This window comes from Dicentrarchus labrax, unplaced genomic scaffold (genome assembly GCF_905237075.1).
Source record: "Dicentrarchus labrax unplaced genomic scaffold, dlabrax2021, whole genome shotgun sequence".
NCBI classification, from domain to species: Eukaryota; Metazoa; Chordata; class Actinopteri; family Moronidae; genus Dicentrarchus; species Dicentrarchus labrax.
In genome coordinates this window covers 7,184,952-7,209,346 of record NW_026136713.1, presented here as the reverse complement: position 1 = coordinate 7,209,346, position 24,395 = coordinate 7,184,952, and the positions used below count along the sequence as shown (strand labels likewise).

The window sequence follows — 24,395 nt, the reverse complement described above, 5'->3', positions numbered from 1 at the left end:
TTAAAAGGAACAGACACAATTTTGAGCTGCTCTTTAGGCTGAATATTACATTCCTACGGCAATTACTGGCAACAGCCTCCCCGATAACGAGGAGTACACAGAAAGAGCAATTTGTTTGCGCTGTGTTGAGTTACAGCGTAAAAGCACTTTGTTAAAACACGGTTGATAAATGACATGCCACAAAGCCAGCATTTAAATTACCACCTAATAAAAAGGAAGGTGAGGTGAGCCTTAATGGGGCAAAAACCCACCGCAAATGTTGGATCATTCTCCAAAATGCTCCAATTTGCTGTTGCACCCAACAGTGTCATTCCTACTCCTGACATTTCCAGTTAAATGCATTAGGATTTGGCATCAAGTGTCTGGCTATCAACTGTAATTTCTTCTTAATAAATCGCTAATCACCACCAAAATCCAACCGCTAAATCAAAACTAGTTTTTTTTGGCCTGAAATCTGGACACTTTCACTCCTCTCTCTCCTGCAGCCTGTCAGAGGAACTACTTGGGATGGAAACACTGTGGCTTTGACAGAGGTAAACATGTCAATAAAACTGAGCACACAGGAGAAAAGCAGGAGAAAAATCCCACCTGTCACGATAATCTGCAGGGCTACATAAACTGTTGCGAAAAGATCTGAAATTACACTTCCCATGTAAAAACTCATTACATTTCTTTATCTCCTATTCATTATAATGTCTCTGAAGTTTTTCTGAAGATTTTCACAGAATAGCAACAGCAGCTTTTGTGGTGTGTTTCAGCATAATTAAAGCTGACTGCACTTCAAGGCTACAGCTGACTTTGATTAAAGAAATTAATCAGTTTGCTATTAAAAATGTGGGTTTAATTGCACTGGTGAAGCCCACCGCGGTTTATTGTTTAGGCTATTAGGCTCTCTTTAGTCTTCATTAAAGAGACAAGCCAAACAGTAGCCAACATCAATGAATTCTCTAAATCTGTCTTTATTTACAAGTCAAGGTTACAGATATTGATCTCCTATAAAATGACATTCTTGAAAAATGGAGAAAGGGTCTTTAAAAAGGTAACTGTGGTTTGAAGTCCCTCCTCAGTATAAATAATACTGTCATTGTATCAGCCTAGAGGAAATCGTGTCTTCTTCTTCTCTTTATATCATCCATATCTTTTTACTGCAGTCTGATGAAATAAAGGCTGAATACTAATTGATTTCTCAGTGGGATCGGGCTTTGTACCTATAACAAAACAGAATCTAATCTGGTTCAATAACCTTTGTTACACTTTATCTGCCTTTTCATCGTCATAGCTCTGCTAAATTAGAAGGGAATGAGTGAAGAAAATGAAGTCAAATATTTTCTACTAACAGGGATTCTATGCTGCCACAAGATTTAAACATTATTATCTTATTAAAGAAACACAGACAGAGATTCATTTGGAGTGTAAATACACCATTAACCTGGAAACTGTGCTTCAGAAAAGGCTGTTTCACATTTTATTTCTATCAGAGCACCTTTATGTTGTTGGTTTATGTTTCTATTCAGCTATTCCCCTCTATCCATCCTAAACCATCTTTGTAAAGACTTGTGCCTGCCAGACTAGAGCTAGTATTACTGCAGCGCGCTTGCTCAAGTTTTAATACAAACACTTTCACAAACAGTTATTTCAGCTCATGTGGTGTCAGAGGAAGTTATGGCTTATTGGAAACCTGGATGTAAGCTTATCATTGCTACGGCAATTCATGATCCCCAGAAGATGAATCCTACTGACTGTGGTAATACCCAAATTTTTCTTCTAGCGCCAACAGGAGGTTGATATTTGCAGTTTCTTATTACTTCTAATACTTTGATTTATTACCAAATAGCTGCAAAACTGATGACATTCCCATCCACTTTTTCTAATATGCTTGTGTATGATGGTGAATATTACTCATGATGAGCATGTTACCATGTCGACCTTAAACGTTTAGCTTGAAGTACCACTAAAGCATGTATAATAAAACGTAAAGGCTAGACTATTTTTAAAAGTAGAGAGCTATATGACAATATATACCACGAGACAATATATAGGTGCATACCCTCTGGGATTGTGTCATACCATTTAGGCCTTTCTCTTTATTTCTGGATATATATAGGTCATTTTGAGCAATGTTACAAATCATTAAAAAAAAAAATGCGATAACATGGTATGTAGAGATTAGCAGATAGTTCCAACCCTAATAAGGGTTTTAGTTGATATAATAAATGTATACCTCTATCTTAAGTTATGTTTCAAATGTGTGATCCATTACTTGATACCAGTTTCTTGTCCTGAGGTTCTAATTTTGTGATACTCTGATAAGAACTGAAGTATTCTTATTCGGGCCTCATCACTCAGTTTTAACACTAAAACCCATTCTGTTTCCATCTCTTTAAACAGATAAAAACCTGTCACAGTCCTTCTCCAAACAGAAACCATGATTAGTATTCTTTGAAATGACAAGGAAAGGGACTGAATTCATTCTTATCTTCCAGCGACACTAAAACCAGCTCTAACAATTGGTTTTATTCAACTCTTAGTGTGGCAGTCCATCTAGTGGTGGCATTCACCTTTACATTTGATGTAAGACATTCAGCTGAAAGATTCATCCAGATTATAAGATAGCGATATACTTCAGTCAGATGTGGGTGACTTCTGAGATACCCCTGTCAACATTACACAACCTTGCCACCGAACAAATTTAAGATGAGCAGGAAGAAAGGCCCTGGAGACAAGCTGAAGTCCCTGGATACTAATAGACAAAGAGCACTGGGATATTAAAATTATAATAGCAATTTCATGTTTCTGCCCATCTTTGCAGAAAGGTTTGAATACCATTAGAGCCACAATAAATGACTGATGTCCTTGAATACATGAGATGAGCAAATCTCTGTTAACAGCACAATAAACCAGACAGGAAGGACCTTCACTGGCAGCAGGGAACTCTGGGATGCAGTATTTGTTTAGATGGCACCACGTTATGAATTAGGAGCTACAGATTAACTGTAATCGATGAGCCTAATGCAATGACCGAACAGAACAAATGTACTGGGCTGTGATCATTAGGTGAGCCCACATGAGACGCTCACGATGAGATTAAGAGATAACGTCAGATATAAAGTTATAGAGAGCCAGTCATATGCCAATGCTGTTCCACTACATTAGTATTCATACCATCAAACTCCGGCCCTGGAGCTATTGATTGCTGAATGCCAAGTCCTAAAGGCCAGTCAAATAAAACGAAGAACTCAAGAAGAGTCTGATTGATCCCACAAGACTGAAAAAAAGGGAACTTGCATGACCTGATTTAACCCAGGTCTGAACCGAAAGGTCTCCTCCCTCCGAGTCAATCTGTGCATTTCAGAAATAAACAACTTATCGTTTCCACACTTTCAGGAATAAACTAATTCTGCATCAAATGTTCTGACGTAACACCAGATCTCATTAGGCTTAAACGAGCAGTAAGCTGCATGAGCTGTTTCGTATCAAATTTTCAGTGTGCAATTATCTCGGAGAAATATATTCTGACGAAGGCATTCCACTTTAAATTCATTTCTTACTTTTATCTGATGTTCTTACTGTGCAGAGAGACATTTAATTTGTGCCAAAGAATATTCTTCAGAAACGAAAGGAGAACTTTTTCAGTGTTCAACACGTTCTACAATCCAAATCATCATCAAACAATGCCTTGTTTCACTCTTACTGCACACTCAACGGACCTCTGTCTGCCATTAGTGCTGTCCAACCTGAGTAATAATGGATCTTTGAGACTGTGTTTTTACAATAAACAAATAAAAGGATCTGTTCATAATAAAGAATAATGACCTAAATATTTACTAAACAGCACATTTTAATGTTAAAAAAAACTATGCAACAGCCAAACTGTTCCTGAACAACATCAAACATATCTCTGGCTTTCCTGTGCTGCAGGTTCTAGTGGCTTTAGTGTTTACATTCACTACGCAGACAACAGAAGGTACGTCTGTCAACCTACTTTTGGTCTTACACCCTCCGGCTCCAATTAAACAAAATCCTTATGCTACAAAATTAGAGCTGAAACTACTGTTGTTTCTATTAGCGACTAATCTACCAACCATTTTGGGGCATTTATAAACTGTTTAGTCTATAAAACATTAGAAAACTTCACTGTCATAATTTCTCAGAAGCTAAGATGATATCTTCAAATTGCTGGTTTTGTTCAACCAAACAGTCCAAATCCTCACAGTCAAGAAGTTGGAATCATCAAAGGTTTTGGCATTTTAGCTTGAAAAATGAAAGGTTAATCAATTATCAAGATAGTTCATAATTTTTTAGGCAATTAACTAATCAAATAATAAACTAAGAGTTGGCATAATATTAATTAGAACTGTACAGTAAAAGCTTTCGTTTCTCAGTTTTATAGCCCAAAACCCATCACAATACAATGTCTGATTTCAGTCTTCACATACAGAAGACTCAACTGATTGCTCATTCTTGGTGCCTACATAACACATAATTACTTCTGTCCACATGCTTCTGTACTTTTGACTCATGGTGTGCTTAGGCTTCTTATTTCCAGTCATGGGAAATCTAAACGCTATAGTACACACTGATATTTTTTGGGGCAGCAGTGTGCTTTCAACAGTCTTCTTGCACAGAACCATCGATGCTTCATTCCCATCAAACACCTCTGGTATGTGCGAACACCAACTGTGAGCTCACTAATGCTCTTGTGGTTGAACAGGAGCAAATCCCTGCAGCCATGTTTTCTAAAATGCTGTAGAAAGTCTTCCCTGAACAGTGGAGGCCGTTTACAGCTAAATATGAACTCCCATGGTTTCTGGAATGAGACGTTCAGTCATAGTCACATATGGGTGTAATGTTCGGTGTCCATATACTTGTGGCCACACATCATTGCATCAGTTCACTTGTCTTCTTGTTGCTAAGCAGTCACCGCGCAATATAAGACAAGTTAATGAGAGCAGCTGTTTTGTGTGTGAAAAATGGACTAGTGAAGCAGCACATACCCACAACGCCCACCCCGGCAGTCTGGGTTCAAACCGGGACCTTGTACTTGAATAGTGATGACTCCCAATCTAAACTTCCTGCATGTATCATCTCTGCTTGCCTGTATTCAAATCCCAGGGAGGCCGTTTTCTTTACTGGCTCCTCTGAATTACATTTCCCTCTCCCCATCACGTTTGAATGGCAAACTGCCTGTATTCTGAATAAATCTAAAAAAGCTGAAAAACAACAGCAACAAAGCATGAGCAGCAGAAATGGTACTTGATAAACATAGAAAAGGGAAAACAGCCCGCAGTTCAGCTCATCTTCTGATACATTCTGCAGGCGGGCAGCATGTTTTTTATGTTGTGGCTACATACATTTTCCAGTATTTGAGCACAAAGCACATGAAAACCACAGACTGACGTGCATTTAAAAAAAAGGCTAAAGTTACATAAGAGGCTCAACTTCAACTTTTATCTTCCGATTCACAACAGGATGTATTAAGTTTTAAGCCTGGATCCATGATTTATATGGTCTGGATGTACAAAAAGGAGGGGAAAAAAAGACATTTTCATCCCACACAACATCACCAGATGTCTTTAAAATTGTGGATGATATTCAGCAACAACACTCAAACAAGCAATGCAAAGGGAGGAAGAGGAGGAAAAAGCAATGCAGTCAAAGATTTAGATGATTACAGGAAAAGCATCAAAGCCATCTATACGCAACCTGTGGATGCACAGGGATCTGACATTATAAAATCCAGTCTCAAAATTGCAGCTCAGAAACTGCAAGTGGAGTGTGACTGCAGCCAGAATGTGACAGTAAACCCTCTGAACTCTGGAGCCATCTGCCTCCCCTGGGTCTGAGCTCCCGCTGCTGCTGCTGGACCTCACATTCAGAATATCGGAGAAGTATGATTAATATATAAACAGTGCGGGTGGGCGGTTATTGAACAGGAGATGGACACCAGAATTAACAAACTTGAATCGATGCAGCTACAAGGAACCTGGACAGAAGCTAGATCTCGATTTTGCAGCTAGAAAATGACTCAGCTATTTTATAACACTATGGGCTGGATTTTTTTCTGTCTCTCTGCCACATTTTTAAACTATTTCAGCGTGTACCAGTGGTTTCCAGCATTGCGGTCGGGACCCGCAGGGGTGGTCCCTGGTGGAAAAAGAAAAAGAAACAAAACTGTAGCTCTCCAGACGTAGCTTTTTTTAAACACTACTGAACACTGAAAACCACTCAAACATGATGAGGGGTCCCAAGCAAAAAAGAAAAAAAGGTGAGGATCTAAATAATACAGATTTGGCTAATTAACGTCTCCCCAAAAAGGTTTTGGGTCTTGTTCAAAGGTGTCATTTTTAATGAGCTTTTAACGTACGGGATATCCAACGAGTTATACGTTCTGTGGTCGTACTGGATGACGGTGGCTACAAACCACCAGACACAGAAGAAACTGAACGCAACCAGCTTCTTCATGGTTTCTAAAAGTCCAACTGTTTGTTGGTTTGAACATCCAGATTCAGCCAAATAAACACATTTGAAATTAAATTTGCACAGTTCTCACTGAGCAGCTATTTATCTTTATTTGGGTTGTTGTTTCTGGTGGTGGTTACAAAAATAACCCTACTTAGCTAAGCCTCACTGTTCTTCAACAACAGTTTAATTTAGCTGCATTAACTTAGACCCGCAAACAAACATATAGTGAAACAATAATTAGGTATCAACTGGCAGGTTTATGGTGTGATTGACTCTAGTAGGTTTCTATACTGGGGGCCACAGAGTCATTCTAAGGGGGACACACACAACCAGGAGGGAAAGTTTTTCCCAGCAGATATTTTGACTTATCTAATAACATCATTCATTGCTGCACTGCATTGTAATAACTGCTGGATTGAAGCCATTGTTAATGTTATTAGTTCCGTCTTTGCTTTTCCTGCTATGACAAGTCTAATTGTCTGCTGTGAAAAATGTCTGTGAATCTGATTAATTTGGGAACAATTCAAAAACAACAGTGCTTCTTCTGAATCTTGATAGTCTTGATAGGCTTAAGTTGTTAAGACTTGAGTTCAATATAGCAGAAGAGCCTTGTTGAGTCTTTTGTGTCTACAAACAGGTGCTGGGATTCTTTTTAACATTAAACATTTATTAGAAGACAAACAATGAAAGTAAAGGTTCCTTGGGTAATTTATTAAGAGCTTAACACTTAAGTAATCTGCTTATTGATGACTGTGTGGTTGTGCTTTAATTAGATTCGATAAGCAAACGACTCCACAACTGTCACCAGATTTTGATTCAAGCATTGCTGAATCCTGTTTTTACACAGTTGGGCCACACAAAGTTGAAACCAATTTAAAAAAAAGGACAAACAAGAACATAAATGAGAATTAGTTATGATTTGAGAAATGTCTCAATTCATGTAGGACCACTGCTATACACAGCTGACTTGGAAATATGTGTTTTTATAAATGGGAAACATACATTATCTATCATTTTTTGAACTGATGACAAACATGAACAGAAACATACAGTTCAAGTGAAACGTTATGATGGTATTTAAATAAAATGTGAGTCTGATGGTGAGCTGAGAGACACAATGAAGAGCAGGAAGAGGTCTCAGGTGTGTTAAATTTGGTGTTATCGCTCTCATACTCTCTCATACTGGTCACTGGAAGTTCAACATGGCACCTCATGGCAAAGAACTCTCTGAGGATCTGAAAAAAAGAATTGTTGCTCTACATAAACATGGCCTAGGCTATAAGAAGAGTGCCAACACCCTGAAACTGAGCTGCAGCACGGTGGCCAAGACCATACAGCGGTTTAACAGGACAGGTTCCACTCAGAACATCCCTCGCCATGGTCTAACAAAGAAGTTGAGCGCACGTGCTCAGCGTCATATCCAGAGGTTGGCTTTGGAAAATAGACGTATGAGTGCTGCCAGCATTGCTGCAGAGGTTGGGGGGTGGGGGGTCAGCCTGTCAGTGCCCAGACCATACGCCACACACTGCATCAGGTTGGTCTGCATGGCTGTCGTCCCAGAAGGAAGCCTCTTCTGAAGATGATGTACAAGAAAGCCCGCAAACAGTTTGCTGAAGACAAGCAGACTAAGGACATGGATTACTGGAACCATGAACCTTAGTCTGATGAGACCAAGATAAACTTATTTGGTTCAGATGGTGTCAAGCATGTGTGGCGGCAACCAGGTGATGAGTACAAAGACAAGTGTGTCTTGCCTACAGTCAAGCATGGTGGTGGGAGTGTGATGGTCTGGGGCTGCATGAGTGCCGCCGGCACTGGGGACCTACAGTTCATTGAGGGAACCATGATCATCGCTAAAGAAGCTGAGGGTAAAGGTGATGGACTGGCCAAGCATGTCTCCAGACCTAAACCCTATTGAGCATCTGTGGGGCATCGTCAAACGGAAGGTGGAGGAGCACAAGGTCTCTAATATCCGCCAGCTCTGTGATGTCGTCATAGAGGAGTGGAAGAGGATTCCAGTGGCAACCTGTGAAGCTCTGGTGAACTCCATGTCCGAGAGGGTTAAGGCAGTGATGGCAGATAATGGTGGCCACACAAAATATTGACACTTTAGACACAATTTGGACATTTTCACTTAGAGGTGTACTCACTTTTGTTGCCAGTGGTTTAGACATTAATGGCTGTGTGCTGAGTTATTTTGAGGGGACAGTAAATTTATTATTATAGTTATAGAAGCTGTACACTGACTACTTTACATTGTATCAAAGTGTCATTTCTTCAATGTTGTCCCACGAAAAGATATAATGCATATTTGCAGAAATGTGAGGGGTGTGCTCACTTTTGTGAATCAATCAATCTCTCTCTCTCTCTCATATATATATATATATATATATATATATATATTTTCATCTTCAGGCAACATACAGCCCAGTGAACAGGTGTCCCACATTTACACTGGCTCTAGTTTTTAAAAGTCAAATCAGTGCTTGACAGATTCTAAAACCTGTTTTCATCCAATGGTTGTCCCAACAGGGATAGTTGGAGTCACCTCAAAGTTACAAACTATGCAGATTAAAGTGAAATGTGATGGAGACTAACCACAAAGACTGGGAAACTACTTGCTACCACTAGCTGGAGGAAGACAACACTTAACACCATGAGAACTGTGAAACTTCAGCTTCCTTTAATACTAAATAATGTATTTAGGATTTAGCTGGAGTTTCAAATAAAATATATTTGTGAGTCCTTCACATCCTTACTAACGTGACCCACAACACCATTTGGTTTCTGGCCTCCCTGTATGTAACTATAAACCAGCCTTAAAGCCCTGAACGTCCTCCAACCATAGCAACGCCTCTGATGGGAGTTGTGAGTTTTCCTCCTGAACACCATGAATGAATGTTTCCTTTAAGGACCCGATTAATCCATCAAACCACGTGACGAGTAACCACTGCAAGACTGATACAATGTGCGACAAGTATCTTTAAAATACTGACACACACACACACACACACACAGTCTCACACACACACACAAACAGTCACAAACAGTCACACACACACACAGTCTCTCACACAGTCTCACACACACACGTCACACACACACATCACACACACACACAGTCACACAGTCACACACAGTCACACACACACATCACACACACACACACAGTCACACACACACACACACACACACAGTCTCACACACTCACACACACAGTCTCACACACACACACACACACACACACACACACACACACACGGTCACACACACGGTCTCACACACTCACACACACACACACACACAGTCACACACACACACACACACACACACACACACACACACAGTCACACACACACACACACACACACACACACACACACACACACACACACACACACACACACACGGTCTCACACACTCACGGTCACACACACGGTCTCACACACTCACACACACACACACACACACACACACACAGTCTCACACACAGTCTCACACACACACACACACACACACACACACACACACATCCACAAAACACACAACACACACACACACACACACACACACACAGTCTCCACACACACACACACACACACACACACACACACACACACACACACACACACACACACACACGGTCACATTGAACAGCACGAAGCTACTCGCTCTCTACCTGCATTTATACTCGGACTATCCCAATAAACAGCTTAAAACCTTCACAACAGCTCAACCAGGAAGGCGTTAAAGAGTAAATAAACCGATACAACCCACGGTGGTATCGTACCTGTCACTTGTCCTGTACCTTCACGCCGTTAGCAGCATCCTTCAGGGCGCAGACATGTTGGATTAGTGAGCACAGCCGGTAGTTTGCTGCTGTTTACCACCGTGCTGCCCCCTGCCGGTGTGGAGGAGCAGCAGCTGCAGCATCTGTGAGGAGGCCCTGAGCTGAGGGCTTTGCTCCAGGGCACTTCAGCAGGTTATGTGGCTGTTGACACTCAACCTTCCTCTTATTTGTACAACATACATTCAGTTCGGGACAGTCAGCCACGTAGTTAATATAAGGCCCATCTAATGTCTGTTTAAATGGCATCCCAGTTGTCATGGAAATGTATGTGTAAATATAATTGTTGTTTATCTTTTCCCCCCATTTTGTCCCCATGTTTCATTCCTCTGAGCACAATGTGGACACTTATCACACGTGCTTCCATCATCAGCTTGTTTTAAATCTTCATTAACGAATGAGTGACATATTCAAGACTTAATGTTTTTAATGGTTGTGCTACTCCATCAGATGTTAATATTATAGATGTCATGAGTATTTCACACATTATGCAAATTAAACATCACACCAGCAGTTGGTCTCCGTTGAACTTACTGTTGCTAGTAGCAACCGTTACTGGAACAGTTAGCAGTTACAGGTTACACCCGCCATTTTGACAGATACGTAACCAAACATATTTTTTGTTTCACATATTTTTTTTAATGCGTTGAACTCGATTTCCTGCACTCAGTTTACAGTCAACCATGTTAGCTGTTACACTAGCAGTCTGAGGATGATGTGGCGGTAGCAGCAGCTGCTGATATACTGTTGAGCTTTTCACGCTTACTCTTCTGTGTGTATGTTTTTTCACTGTGTACTAGGTCTACTTCATATTGTGGATGTTCACTGGTGACAGCATACTTGGTTTCTTCCTGTCTTAAGGGAGTAATCTGACCAGCTTTTTGTTGTTGTTTCCTTACTAATATATGTTTACAATACCTTTGGTCTGTTATATTAACTATAATAACTGTCACTGATGTTGTTTCCCAATACTGTTGTTTCATAATTGTTTCCAGTGAAAACATTCATTGTGTGTTTAGCAGTAAGAGCTCCATTTAGTAGCTATTCTGGGAATCTCGATCACATGACCTTCATCAGTCATAGATCTACAGCTCCCTGACAACTGTACAGACAGACATCTTCTGATAAGGTCCATGTATTTAAGCTTCAGAATAGGTCCTAAATGGACCTTGTGGTGAGCTGTTTTTTTGTTCTTTAAAAGGTGAAGAATGAACTTTGATCCTGAAATTATTGTTATTTTAGCACAGACATGTCATTCTGAACCCACGCTAAGAAGTGATCATATCAGACTGGTAATAAGATAAAAAAAAACGGACCAGTTTCCTTCTGTAACTTAAAGTCAAATTTAAGTTCAGTGTGATGTTGTTACCTCGCTCTGGGGAACTTCTGTGAATAAAAAATGAATTCATGTTGTTACACTGCCAGATAATCTTCCCCCTGTGACCTGGACCAGAATAATCCTGTAATTAATTCTGTTACATTTCCATAATGAGATAGTGAGCATTAGAGGCAGCATTTCCATTAATGGTTATGGAAACAAGGCCAACATTGTTGGCTATATATAAATTGTTTTTCAGCTGATTGGCACCGAATTTCAAGCTGATGCAGAAACAGTATGTGGTTCAAATCTGAGGAATGTTTGTATTAACTTAATCCAAAAGAAAAATGTATATTATAAAGATATTTCTCTCTAGTATTTTCATTTAAGTAATTATTTTACCACAGCTCAGACTTCACCTACAGGATCTCCCTCGGTGGATTAACTTGTTAAACTCATCTGAAACATATACAATATTGCTTTGAGCAAATAACCTGCTGGCATCATTCATTATTTTATTCTCATTAAAATAATGAATGTAATAAATACACAAAATCAGAAATATAACTGAAAAAAAAAAAACTTTTTATTAAAATATTTTATTTGGAATTAATTCCGAAGTTATTTACATAAACACTATTTCAAGTTTCCTTTGTGGTGTTGTCCACTTTTACAGATTTAGGTGATTAATAATTGTGAAGTATTATATAAAACTTAAAATAACCAAGCCAAATGAACCAGTATACAAACTATCTCACCATACAAGTGCATACAAGTGACACAAAAATGTTTTAAAAAATGTAAATTATTTTAAATTAAAGTGTGAAGGGTGAAATTCAAACTGTAAATATGAAACATAGTTTACTTTCTCCTCTGAGTTGAACAATAAAGGTACAAAGTGGCTCCAGTAAAGAATGTTTCTGATTTCAGGTGTAATCATTAAAATATGCAGTTCAACTATACAAAGTAAATTCACAGTATGTTTGATATGTTCGGTCACACATATTTTAAGGCATTTTAAGATGTTTAATAAATAATCTGCTATTCTAAAATGTTTACCATTAAAAACACAGTCAGGTATTCACAGATCGGTTGCTGGAGTTGGTCACTTTCTGCAGGCCAGCAGCGCTCATATTTAGGGAATGCTCATTGGGAAAAAATTCCCCCAACAGGAATGACAGGAGGCTCTGTTATGAAAGATAGGGCGAGAAAGTCAAAACAAGATTTGCATGCTATAATAAATAAAACATGAAAATTAGATGCAATAAACACGCAATGGTGACAGAAAGTAAACACTGAGATACTCACATATACAAGCGTTTTGTTTTCTTCACTGTCCTGGAAAATATTAAAAACAGACTCCATGTCCGTCTTTTTCAGGACAAGATAGTTTGAATCTACAGAGAACATAAAAAAATACATTTCAGATGGATTATAGACTAAAAATAACTTCTACAAGTGCAGAGAGGTGTCACCTACATCTGGCATTGATTAGGTTGTGCGCTCTGTCCTTGGTCTCGTTCTTCCCCTCACTGGTGCGAGGAGGACGAGGAGAAAGAGGTGCTGCTGGTTGAAACTCCGGCCATTGTTTGTCACGCATAGTGTCGATATACGAGGCCATCTGCACTTCTGTTGGGTTCATCTTGTTCAGGAAAGAGTTCACTTTTCTGGAGGAAAATACAACACAACCAGAAGTCATTAACAGAGAAGAAAAATCTGGAATCTGATTGGACGTCACACCAAACTTACTTTTTCAAGATTGGCATAACAGGTTTCAAAATGGCATCAAATATGTTTATGAGGATGGAGTTTCCTGTTAAGACAAACAATGTGTTAGTTTATCTTCAAGAACATCCTAAAAAAGGACCACATTAGTGTTTTTGCATGTTTCAGCTTACTTGTCACCACCATTTTGTGCTTGTTTGTACAGCTTATCGGTCAATGAGAACGGTTGGGCAAAGATTGTAAAGCCCTCTCCCTCCGAGGGAAATTTGTTTGCTATATAGATAAAATTGACTTGACAAGATGATTCTCCATAATTTTAGCACCATTAAAGACCATTTGACATAACAGTCATTTTATTAAATGTCAGTATTACAAATATTGATTAATGCAGGTTCAACAGGACTGCCAGTAATTTCCTCAAGTTTATGAAGTGTTCAGTTTTTTAAATGCTTTCTTCCAACCTTCCAGTAAGACACTGGTTTTAGTTTATTTCAGTACAATGTGAAGCTTTTATATGTTGTAGTTTGCTTGAGATAGCTAACTAATCACAGTGAAGGTTATTTTTTTGTCAAGGTTGTTATTGTTATTGTTTCCTGACGAGGTTTCTTGGATGAGTGGTGAAACATTTTACAAACCAAACATCAAATCCAGTTACCTTTCCCTGAAGCATTTGAGATATCCTTCAACCTGTCCTGGCAGCTACATAGACAGCTTCAGTGCATGAAGTTACCAATCTAACAAAATCCTTTTCATCACATCAGTGTTTGCTTTTTGTCTCTCTTCCCATTTGACAGCAGGGCCTGTGAATACGATGGTGTTTGACTGTCAACTGTCCAACCCGGATTGTCAGAGCTCATCACAAGCACCTGAATGCACCACCCAAAAGACTCCTCCTAACAGCCCATACGTTCACCTTAGAAATACCACACAATGATTAATGGGTAGACTACATGTTCCCTGCAAAGGATTGGCTTTGTCAGTATCAAGTCCCTACAGGTTGATTTTCTTAGAGCACTGAAATGAAATAAAACAACTTGCTGCCTTGAAATGATTGAATGCTTTCATTAATCTAAAAAGCTGCAATATGTTTAAAAAAGTACACGTGATTTCAAGTAAATAGACAACAACATACAAAAACACTGGTATGATCCTGAAGCTGTTAATGCTGTGAACAATCCCCTCTGAGTGTGAACTCTGAACGAACCGGATATTTCTTTCAGCAGATCAAATATGGCTTTTGTTGCTTCTAGCTGCTCCCAGTTGACTTGGGTCTTCTGACACTGGGAGTCCTCCACTCTTGGCAAAGTGCCCTGGTCCTTCCCTTTGGTCTTATTCGCTCCACCTGACATCTTGAAACATGTTTTCTCCTTTTTATTTGACCTTGCACTGAAATGAAGCCACGACAGGCTTTCCGCACTCTCCCCCTGCTCGCCTCCATGGTGGCTGCAGTGTGGCGTGGATTCTGAATCGGGCGGGTCTTCATCACCAGTGGTTTTTGTGGAGGCCAAAGACTCTTGTGACCTGGATCGGGTCAGTCCTTTGAAAATCATTTTAAAGTGAGTGGTTAAGGGATTATCAGAGTCTTCAGTTTTGTCCTGAGAGCAGTTTTCGTTTGCAGACTGCGGCTCGGTTTTGGTTTCTGCTTCCTCAGGCGGTTCTGAAGAAGGATCGCATTGGGAGATAACAATAGTTGGGATTGTAGGACCGGGAACATCATTGGCCTTCCCAGTAGAGGTTCCACATTTTTCTAAAGTCAGGGCTGTGGATTCTAGATGTAAAGATGACATTGTGATTTCTTTCGGGGCTTCTGTCTGAGGACTTGAGTTCTGCAAAGGAAAACAAAACAATCAGGTTATGACAGCTGACCCTGAGGCACCACCCTTTTTAATACACAGTGGAAGACACCAGCAACTAAACAAATCCATATATATTGCTTCAGGAAGACATTTTTAAAAGCAGCACAACATGTCTCCTGTAGTCTGAGAAAATAACCCTGATGTCATGGTCAGCTTGAATCTTCACATTTAAGTCTGTGTTACAAACATGTGATGAAGACTTTGAAAGATATCAAAGGATATCCACGACCCTGGTTGCTTAGAACTTGGGTCTTATTTCCATAGTTTTGGTCATTGTTTGATTGGTTATGATGTTATGATAAAGTCGTTAAGAGATCGGGGAACATTACTCCAACCAACAGGCCAAGAAATATGAGGAGTCAGGCCATCAGACAGGTTGTAAACCAGCCAATACTATTTATGCCTCAACACTGGTGACAGCCGTAGCCGGAGGCATTATGTTTTCAGGTTGTCTGTCCCATTCTCGTGAATGTGATATCTCTTGAACAACTGGAGGGAACTTCATTACATCTAGCACAAACTTCAAGGTCACTGTAACCTCACAAAACAAGTGTTTTGGCCAGAACTCAAGAATGAATATCCTAATTATCACATAATTTCACACAAATGTCTGACAGGATAAAATGATGACATTTTATATCCAAAAAGTCAGAGATCAACTTCACTGCAATATCATAATGTTCTGAAAAAACACTTTTCTGGGCATTATTCAGTGCCATAACTCAGATAGAAGGGAAGACTGTGACCATATTTCACATGTTGTCGGATACTGAATTGACAACACTAATCTTTGGTGCCCACCCTGGTGATTGTAAAGATCTTCCATGCTGCCGGTTTGAAGAAGTTCGTGAAGAGTCTACGTTTTTAGATTTTGTAGCTTCTTTGCAGCAACGTCCATATTTGAAGCATTTAAAGCATTGTCTACTGTCTGTGTTCAGAATCAGCTTTATTGGCCGAGCACATCTACAAGGATTTTACTTTGTTCTTTGTTTTTCTCACACACACACACACACACACACACACACACACACACACACACACACACACACACACACACACACACACACACACACACACACACACACACACACACACACACACACACACACACACACACACAGCAGTATTAAATCCCATCAAAGTTTTCACTACATACTGTATATTGTAAGTGTCTGGATAGATATGGCTGTAAACTGCACCCTGACTGGCTGACTGAGGTATACAACCACAGGGCAGTAATTCTAGTTTTGGAGTGAAAACCAAAACCGAGTGATGTCTGTAATAATCCCTCACTGCAGAGGGACATGTGCACACGAACATGATAAGTAGGTCAAAGTTGAACCAGGATCTGTGAAGTGTGAAGGAAGGATGTTTACACTGAACAGTTTCAGTAACAATTTTACCATTCGTCCTGGTTCTCTTAAGTGTGTTTAACCAGGGACTTTGTTTACACCCCTGCCTGATAGTCTCACTGTGTTCTTCCCCCATCTGAAAATGTTTTAACTTACTTTTACCAACAGGAATGATTAAAAATACAGAAGTCAAAATGAAAAGGACAGAAGTAACACAGAGGTTGTAATAAATCAGAATTATTCTTTAACATGTCAACTTGATAAAAAGCAGTCTGGTGGAACTTTACCTCTTCTTCCTCTTGGCCTGGAGTGAGGAAGTACGCCAACCCGCTCAGAAGGCCCCACACGCCTCCATAATGTTCCTCCTCATTCAGCAGCTTGTCAAGAGGGCAGAGGAACTGAAAAACCGGTTGAGTGTGGCCAATCAGATCATCAGAGACTAATTCCTGGATTAGAAAACAACAAAATGTTGACTCATGACATTTTTCAAGTGTTTATCTGTCAATACATGCTTCAAGTTTTATCTGGTGTCTTTCACCTGAAGGAAGTGCTCCACTGATACTCTGGCCTCTTCTTTGACCTCATCGTTGACCTCTGACTCCTCCAGCACCAGGATCATAGGCAAGCTGGTCGAGTCCTAAAAAAGGGGCAAAAAGTAAAAACAAATGCGTTTTATGACGAGAAAGATTCAAGATTTTATTTTACTCTATTATGGTTTACACTCGTTCTGTCACCGTCCTTGTCCTTCACACTTCACAGCCTGTCATCAAATACAGACGCGAGCAGTGTTCAGTTCAATCTGCAACTTCACCTCTAGCATGCACTAAATACTACACACTGGTCCTTTAACAGTGTTTAGAAACCATGCTGATGTTGACTTCTGAAAAAGGTTTTCAAACTGTATTCCATATGACTGCAATTCAATTTTGTGGTACACAAGTTGAATTCCAGACTCGTGACGCAAAAGTTGTGGTTTGTTTTCACAACAATGCTTCCCTCTGACTCGCGCTGAACAGAAAACACTCTTTTCTCTCAAGTCAAAGGAAAATACTTTCACTCAACATTATAGCCTCCAGGAAAGTTAAGATGGCTTTTACCTGCCATCTGTTGCGGAAGTAAATAACATCCATGTATGTCTTCCTGATGTCCCACTGTAGGTTCTCAGGGCTGTCCTTCTCCTCCAGGTGAAGAGTGAAGGTTAGCTCCTCATCCTCCCAGTCGGCCTGCAACACAGTTAACTCCCCCTCAAACACCCTGCTCAAACATTAACATAACATCCAAGGACAAGCTTGTACAGAGCCTCAGCAGGCAGATAACAAGCCTCCAGGACATTCCACAGTGTCACTGATATTTATAACTCACATGAGGGATACTGACAGCCCATCGGCCAACACACCACATCTCATATGACAGCTTGAATTCCATCATGTCCTCTTGGACACTTGTCAGGTAGTTCTCCAGATCGCTGTCCTCCTGATGGTGTTTGGCGAAAAAAAGCGACAATGAATCTGTCGTGTTTCACAAATTGTCCTCTTCAGTTTGAAATATATTGCGTTATGTGAAGCAGACTCACCCTGTCAGAGTCCTGCTGGCTCTGAATGGAGCCCTCCCTGCTGCTGACATCTTCCTCGTTGGGCACGTCTCCCTGGATCGACATGAGCCTATTCATCAGCTCCTGCTCCATCTTCTTCATCCTCTTCTTCTTGGCCTTCTTGGTCTTCATCTTGTCCACGAATTTGGACCATCCTTCTTTTAACTTGTTCCCTGAAAATAAAAAATTTAAAAAACACATTAAAAGTTAGAGAAAATTCCAAAACTTATATCATCAGTATTTTACCTTTTACGTCTCTTGTACCTGTTCAATTTATTGTGCACACCATAGCACTGACAAAACACTAATTCCCTTTCAAATATTCTCAGCAATGAACGTGGAGTATTCAATCCAATAGTCAACCTTGACCTTGATCTCTGCCTTAAAGTCCCCCTCCATACAAATATGTTTTTCTTCTTGTTCATACAGTTGGATGTTTGAGCTTCACTGTGCAGAATGATGGATGTGCAGAGTTTGACACTAGAAGGATATTTTCACATTCATCTGCTGAAAGTGGAAAGTTTATCTGTGCTCATTGATAATCTGATTTTAAGGGGTGAGCCTACGAACGTGGTTTGTCACATGACAAATAGTTCGGAAGTCAATTCAAGTAGGAGACAGACTTTAGAAATGAACTAGATTTGCATGTTCATAGATTCTGTCATTTTTAATGAGGTAGAAGGAGTAGATAACTAAAGGATTTTAATGTGGAAACATAGCTTTTTTCAGAAAAAACATGTCTTAATACATGTCTGGAGGGGATCTGTAACAATTTGACTGTAAATCTGCATTTTTTTCTGCATTGTGAGGAAGCGTAAGATCAATGTGGTTGGAAATTTTGTGAGAAAAACTATTCACCAGATACAATCTGCATTTCATTAGGCAGGTAAGCACTCAAAGCACGATTAGTAATCTAACTTTCAATGTTATAGTCACTGTTATGGCCTAACTGAATAAATATCCCATCATACTTAAATGTTTCTTACACATTATGACAATTGATGATGTTTATTCAGAACGTATGATGTGATCATTACAGAAAATATACATATTTATCAGATCACAGTGTTCATTATCACAGTATAATTAATGCTTATTCAGTCATCATTCTGGATTTAGATTGGATTTTTTGCAATATAAGAGATAGGAGTCGGTTGAAGACAGCACAGAAATGATTTGGCATTCAGCTTGCCATTTGTCTAATTAGCTGCCTGGACCAAAAAATAAGAGAAACAGGGAATTAATTATCTGCTAAAAAGCAGGCTGGTAAAGAAAATGAAAATGTCACGTAGCTAACAACACATTGCTATTCATCAAACTGTTGTACAAGATGTTATGTAAGCGCAGTTTTCTATTCTCTTAACACCCACAAACTACTCCATCTGCCTCTCTCATTTCTCTGTCATCCTCATCTGAAATGGTTTCTCACTCACTACTGAAAGCCAGGTTGGAATCACAAGTACTGCTCCTACAGTGTCCCAGAGCTTTGAATTAAACAAACCTCTTTATTACAACAATCACTAAACACACCTTTCCTTTTGGCCTTGATCCTGGTGCTGGTTGAAATCCCGGCTCCCTCCAAGCTCCTAGAAATCCCGAAAAAAAAAACAACAACCACAAAACCAGGTCGGTTCCAATTTCAAAACACAGACGGTGGCTCTTGCAGTCACTGCTTTGAGGCTCACTGTGTAGGTCAAGCCAACAGGGTGCAAAAGATGACAGCCACTCACACTTGACTGCCCTCGCCTTCACCCTCCTGTGAAGCCAGCGAGGTCTGATCCAGGTCTGATCCGCACAGCTCCTCCACAGAGCCTTTGGGGGTCACGCTGTCGAGCTGGCTCACCACCAGCTGGTTCAGGTTGTCGGGGTCGGACAGCCATGTCACCAACAAGCCCAAACCTGGGGAAAAAACAGCAAACACCATAATGCTACAACTCCGTTTCACACAACACGAACACACTCTAGAAAAGGAAACAAAATCCATCTATCAGAACCTCTAAAGCTCACCAATTAACACGTTATATAGAGAATATTTCCCAAAATGTCAAAATAAAGCTATCACTTTAAAGTTGGCCTTTTGAGCTCTAATGTCTCCTGTAGTTGAGAATAAGTGGGAGACATTTTTAAAAAGTGAAGGCAAGTAAATGTGTTCATGTTCATGTGATCAAGATTGCTAAGTTTAATTACAACGTTCTGGATCAAGATCTGGATTATCGTTTTTACTGTAAAGTAAAGCCCTCTATCATTTTCCAACTGTTTCAAATTATGCAGATAATTTTTAAGTACATCACTTATTGTAACGGTGCTACATGCATAATTACAAAAACCTACTGCTCAGCAAGACTCCCACCATATAAAACATTGTATCTGTTACTAAAAATGACAAAACCCTAAAGGGAATTGGCAAATCACAGTGGAAAGCGCTTTCCTTTTATGTAACCCAAAAATCCATGTCCTAAGCTCTACAATGCCACTGACAATAAGGGATTACATACAATTCACACTTGTAAAAGTAGTCCTGGGAGGCTTAGCCCTTATGTAAGAGAGAGAGAGGGAGAGAGAGAGAGAGAGAGAGAGAGAGAGAAAGAAATTTAAGGCGTTCTTACCCTTTACAGCAACGATCTCATTTAAGGCACAGCGGTTGACTTCTTGGCCCCAGAGAGATTTGGGGAAAAGGTTACGTACCAGAACATCAGAAAACTCTCGGAGAACTGCAATCTCCTCTGCTCTGGAAGTGAACAAGAGCTGTCTGAAACAAAGCAAAAGAGAAGAGATTAGTAGATCATAGATATGCATCACCACATATCTCCACATAATCGCTTCATCTAAATCTTAAATCTGAGGGGATGTACAACCACGAGGATGTCACTGCAGGTATGATCTTCTAAAATAAAGTTAATTATTCATAGGTGATAAAAAAAATATGGAGGTATTTATAGAGTTCAGACATTACTGAGTGCAAAGAGTAACCAAAGCAGCGTGACGTCTTGGAGTCATTTAAAGAGAAAGTAGGTGTAAAGTCTCACCTGTCAGACTGCTTCGCATTATGCAAGTGTTGGGTCAAAATCCGAATGGAGCCCACGACCGCCTGGCAAACATCAAAGTTTTTTGCTCTCTCAATGATCCGGTCGATTACGAAGTCGACTTCCCTGCTGAGCACCTGGTGCAGAGGCTGGTGCTCACACAGCTCGGGAACGTCGTACCAAGGCAGGACCAGCTGAGCGTAGGCGCACTCAAACACTGAGGAGAGCAGTCACAAAGGAAATTCACATTAACACCAAGCTCCCACGCTCACCTCCTCCCTGAACATCAAACTCAAAGACTGCAGTGACTTTAAAGCTTTAAAACTCTTTTTTTCCCCCCCCTCTTTTTTTAAGTCCTGTTCATTTGAAAACTGAGCAGAAATATCCGTGACAGGATTTTCCTCTGAGCGAGAGGAGCTGATGGTGAGATGAAGACAGATCTATTCATCAGTGAACACACTGAACACACTGAACATGTTTTATTTACAGCAACGAAACTTTATATATGTATCATGTAGAGACAAGCTGAATGTGCTGATGCAGGGCTTTCACAAGGTATATCATTTATGTCCGTACACTATAAAACATTTATTTTAAAGATATTTTTAAAACTGAATTATTCATATTTAACAGATTTTCAATGAAAAGGGCAAAAGTACAAGTTGGAATAAAAATCACTTTACATGTAAACAGACTATTATAGTTTCATATCTTATATTCTTCTGATGTATTTCTGTATATAAATAGTGAAACAATATCTTTCACAACTTAAAACTGTTCTATAATAATATTTTAAATAATTATGACTAAGGATTTGTTTGACTAAAGAAAGTTTTTAAAAGGCGCTTTTTTTTATTCATTTTTAATGTATTTTTTTTATTCCTGACAGCCCTATATGTTGTTAAATTAACCAAATGAGAAGTAACACTTACAGCTGAGTTTGTGCTGAAAATAATGAGACCATGCATGCGGGTACGGACAGTTTTAAAAGGTGTTAAACAATGACAAAAAATAATGCGGAAAAATGTGGCAAAAAATGAACCAAAGCTGGACTCCAGATGGTTAACAGCTCATGTATTTGACTGCGAGCGCTATATTTAGGACTGAACACATGAAGTGCTTTTAAGGCCAAATCATGGCATAAAGTTTTACAATTCCATAGTTTTTCAGCAGTTTTGAAGGTCTGAGATGAAGCTAAAGATATATAAACATAGATAACATGTATACAGCCACTCTTATAAAAGAAACCTGATATCTTTTGGCTCCACACAAACTCAAATAATAAACACAGCACAACAACAGTTGCAAAGCAAACACGAGTGATAATGAAGTATGAAAACCAGTTATCTTATTTCCTGTTTAACACATCACAGCCATACACAACCCATCTATTGAGAGAGGGTGTGCTTTTCATCTTTTTTTTCTTTCTTTCCCTAAAGCCCCCCCTCACGTCATGTAACATGAGCTCGAGCTGCAGCTGTGTCTATGCAAAACTGTCCTTTTTTCAACTGTGTCAGATCAAAACAGCTTAAATTCGCTGACAAAACACCCCGAACTCAAGAGCAGAACCTCTGATTTCTAACTTTCAGTTACAGTACGTTTCTAACCTGCAAAGACACGTGTTTACACCGCTTAAAAACAAGCCTCACCTTGTTGTAGAGACCTCTTCACATGTGGATACTGAGAATTCAGAGGTCCGGCCTGCTCGCTGCTCCCTTCATCAGTCAAGTCACAAAACAAGTTTTCCTGGACAGTTTCCTGGAAAACACAGAACTGTGAGGCTACTACCAGGGATTGAGCAGATTGAGAACATAGTATAAACTGTAAGAGTTAGTGCTGACCTCTAGGTGACTGGGAGGTATGTGATGAGTGAAAACAAGTTCCTCAGGCCTCAGTGAGGGAAAAAAAAGCACCTCAGTCTATGAGTGAGAATATTTCAATATCTGACTAGTTATACTAAACTCACAGTAGCTGTAACCTGGCAAACACACATTACATTACCGACTTACACTATGATAAAGACACTACTACTTTAACAGTCTTACTATGAGCAGACTTACCTCACTTATTAACATATGTAAGGGAGGAAAGGCCATTTAAAGTGGTACAATATGATTCACACGCTCACATTATTGATGTTTAACACAGACTCAGTTGTGATCGTGCAACACTCGCTCGTATTAAAGCAACTCGTTCCCGCATTAAAGGACAATAATGCAACATGTATTAAATACCTGGAGAGGATTTTCCTTCGTCTCCTCATCAGTCTGAGTGCTGCTCTCTCGTCCACTGTTCCCGAATAACAGCGGGGTAAAAAAACAAAAGAGGAAACATAAAATGTACTGTGTCACTGTGCGACCGCAGTCTGAAAAATACCACACCAAGCCGAGGGTTATGGCGATGGAGAAACGACATAGATACATCTTCTTTTCTTCACTAGAGGCTCCTTTCGCTCGTATCTCGCACTTTGAGCCGATGTGTGTTGCACATAGTCGGAGCTGGTTTGTTCACCCGCATCTTTAGCGCCGAGGGAAAAACAGAGCCGCTTGTTTCCTCAAACGACGAAGTGAAATCAAACGGCGGAAAGATACGAACTTTACTAAAGCTGGTTGACAAGAGCTGTGATTGGCTGCGGCCCGTCAGCGCGTGCGTCTGCTATTGATTATGACAGGATGCCATCTACAGGTCCCAGCTTTACCTGACAGCGTCGATCTGTCTGTCTGTCTGTCTGTCTGTCTCACTGTCTGTCTGTCTGTCTGTCTGACTGTCTGACTGTCTGTCTGTCTGTCTGTCTATCTAGCTATCCTAAAGTACTTAATGTCTCAAAAGTACTGGTTCTGCAGTGAAATGGCCCCTGTGGCTGATTATATTATATTATATTATATTATATTATATTATATCATAAATACTGATGCAATAATGTGTAAGTGGGAGTGGCCAGGGGGCTGTGAGATGATTAATGAGGTACAACAAAATAAAAACATAAATTCTGCCACAAAAATGTATATTCATTATTCTCTGATCTTGTTTGTTTTGTTTTGGGGGTTTTCTTTGTAAAATCATTGCTGGTTTGACCTTTACGGGCCGCAAACACTTATTTAAATTAAAGAAGTTTAGATTTGAAATCATTCAACTTTCAACAAATCTACAACTCTACACTTGAATTCAAAGACACTTGACACTTTGTAAAAGGTCTCAAAAAGTTTGGGGACCATTGGTTA

At 39.8% G+C, this 24,395-nt stretch overlaps 2 protein-coding genes across 4 annotated transcripts in view; both read right to left on the bottom strand.

The window, feature by feature from the left end:
• mrpl11 (mitochondrial ribosomal protein L11) overlaps positions 1-10,353 on the bottom strand; it is a 39,063-nt gene extending 28,710 nt beyond the window's left edge. The window contains exon 1 of one of the 2 annotated variants that reach the window (XM_051420608.1): positions 10,253-10,353. The gene's annotated coding sequence lies outside the window, so the exon portion shown is untranslated. The remainder of the gene's footprint in view (positions 1-10,252) is intronic. The other variant, XM_051420609.1, reaches the window with a different exon arrangement.
• A 1,846-nt stretch (positions 10,354-12,199) lies between these two features.
• si:rp71-46j2.7 (uncharacterized) lies at positions 12,200-23,855 on the bottom strand. Of its 2 annotated transcripts, XM_051420530.1 has the most exons (17): positions 23,409-23,574; positions 23,016-23,064; positions 22,824-22,932; positions 21,178-21,391; positions 20,758-20,900; positions 19,882-20,050; positions 19,682-19,737; positions 18,134-18,324; positions 17,923-18,033; positions 17,658-17,783; positions 17,099-17,197; positions 16,848-17,006; positions 14,557-15,178; positions 13,377-13,440; positions 13,107-13,294; positions 12,936-13,024; positions 12,200-12,814 (listed from the first exon to the last, which is right to left on the bottom strand). In XM_051420530.1, exons 1-17 carry the CDS (start codon positions 23,435-23,437, stop codon positions 12,701-12,703), a joined length of 2,532 nt encoding a protein of 843 aa, XP_051276490.1. In that variant the 5' UTR covers positions 23,438-23,574; the 3' UTR covers positions 12,200-12,700. The 2 variants fall into 2 exon arrangements, with proteins under 2 accessions (XP_051276490.1, XP_051276489.1); XM_051420529.1 differs by lacking the exon at positions 23,016-23,064 and having other exon boundaries at positions 23,409-23,855.
• Positions 23,856-24,395: the final 540 nt, after the last annotated feature.

What these genes read in the sequence shown, in the direction of transcription:
- si:rp71-46j2.7 (XM_051420529.1), bottom strand. Translation starts at nt 23,597, where the DNA reads ATGTATCTATGTCGTTTCTCCATCGCCATAACCCTCGGCTTGGTGTGG. An exon ending in TGAGATCGTTGCTGTAAAGG is followed by an intron (nt 20,051 to 20,757) that starts GTAAGAACGCCT and finishes TTTTTTCCCCAG; the next exon opens with GTTTGGGCTTGTTGGTGACA. An exon ending in CAACCTAATCAATGCCAGAT is followed by an intron (nt 13,025 to 13,106) that starts GTAGGTGACACC and finishes TGTTCTCTGTAG; the next exon opens with ATTCAAACTATCTTGTCCTG.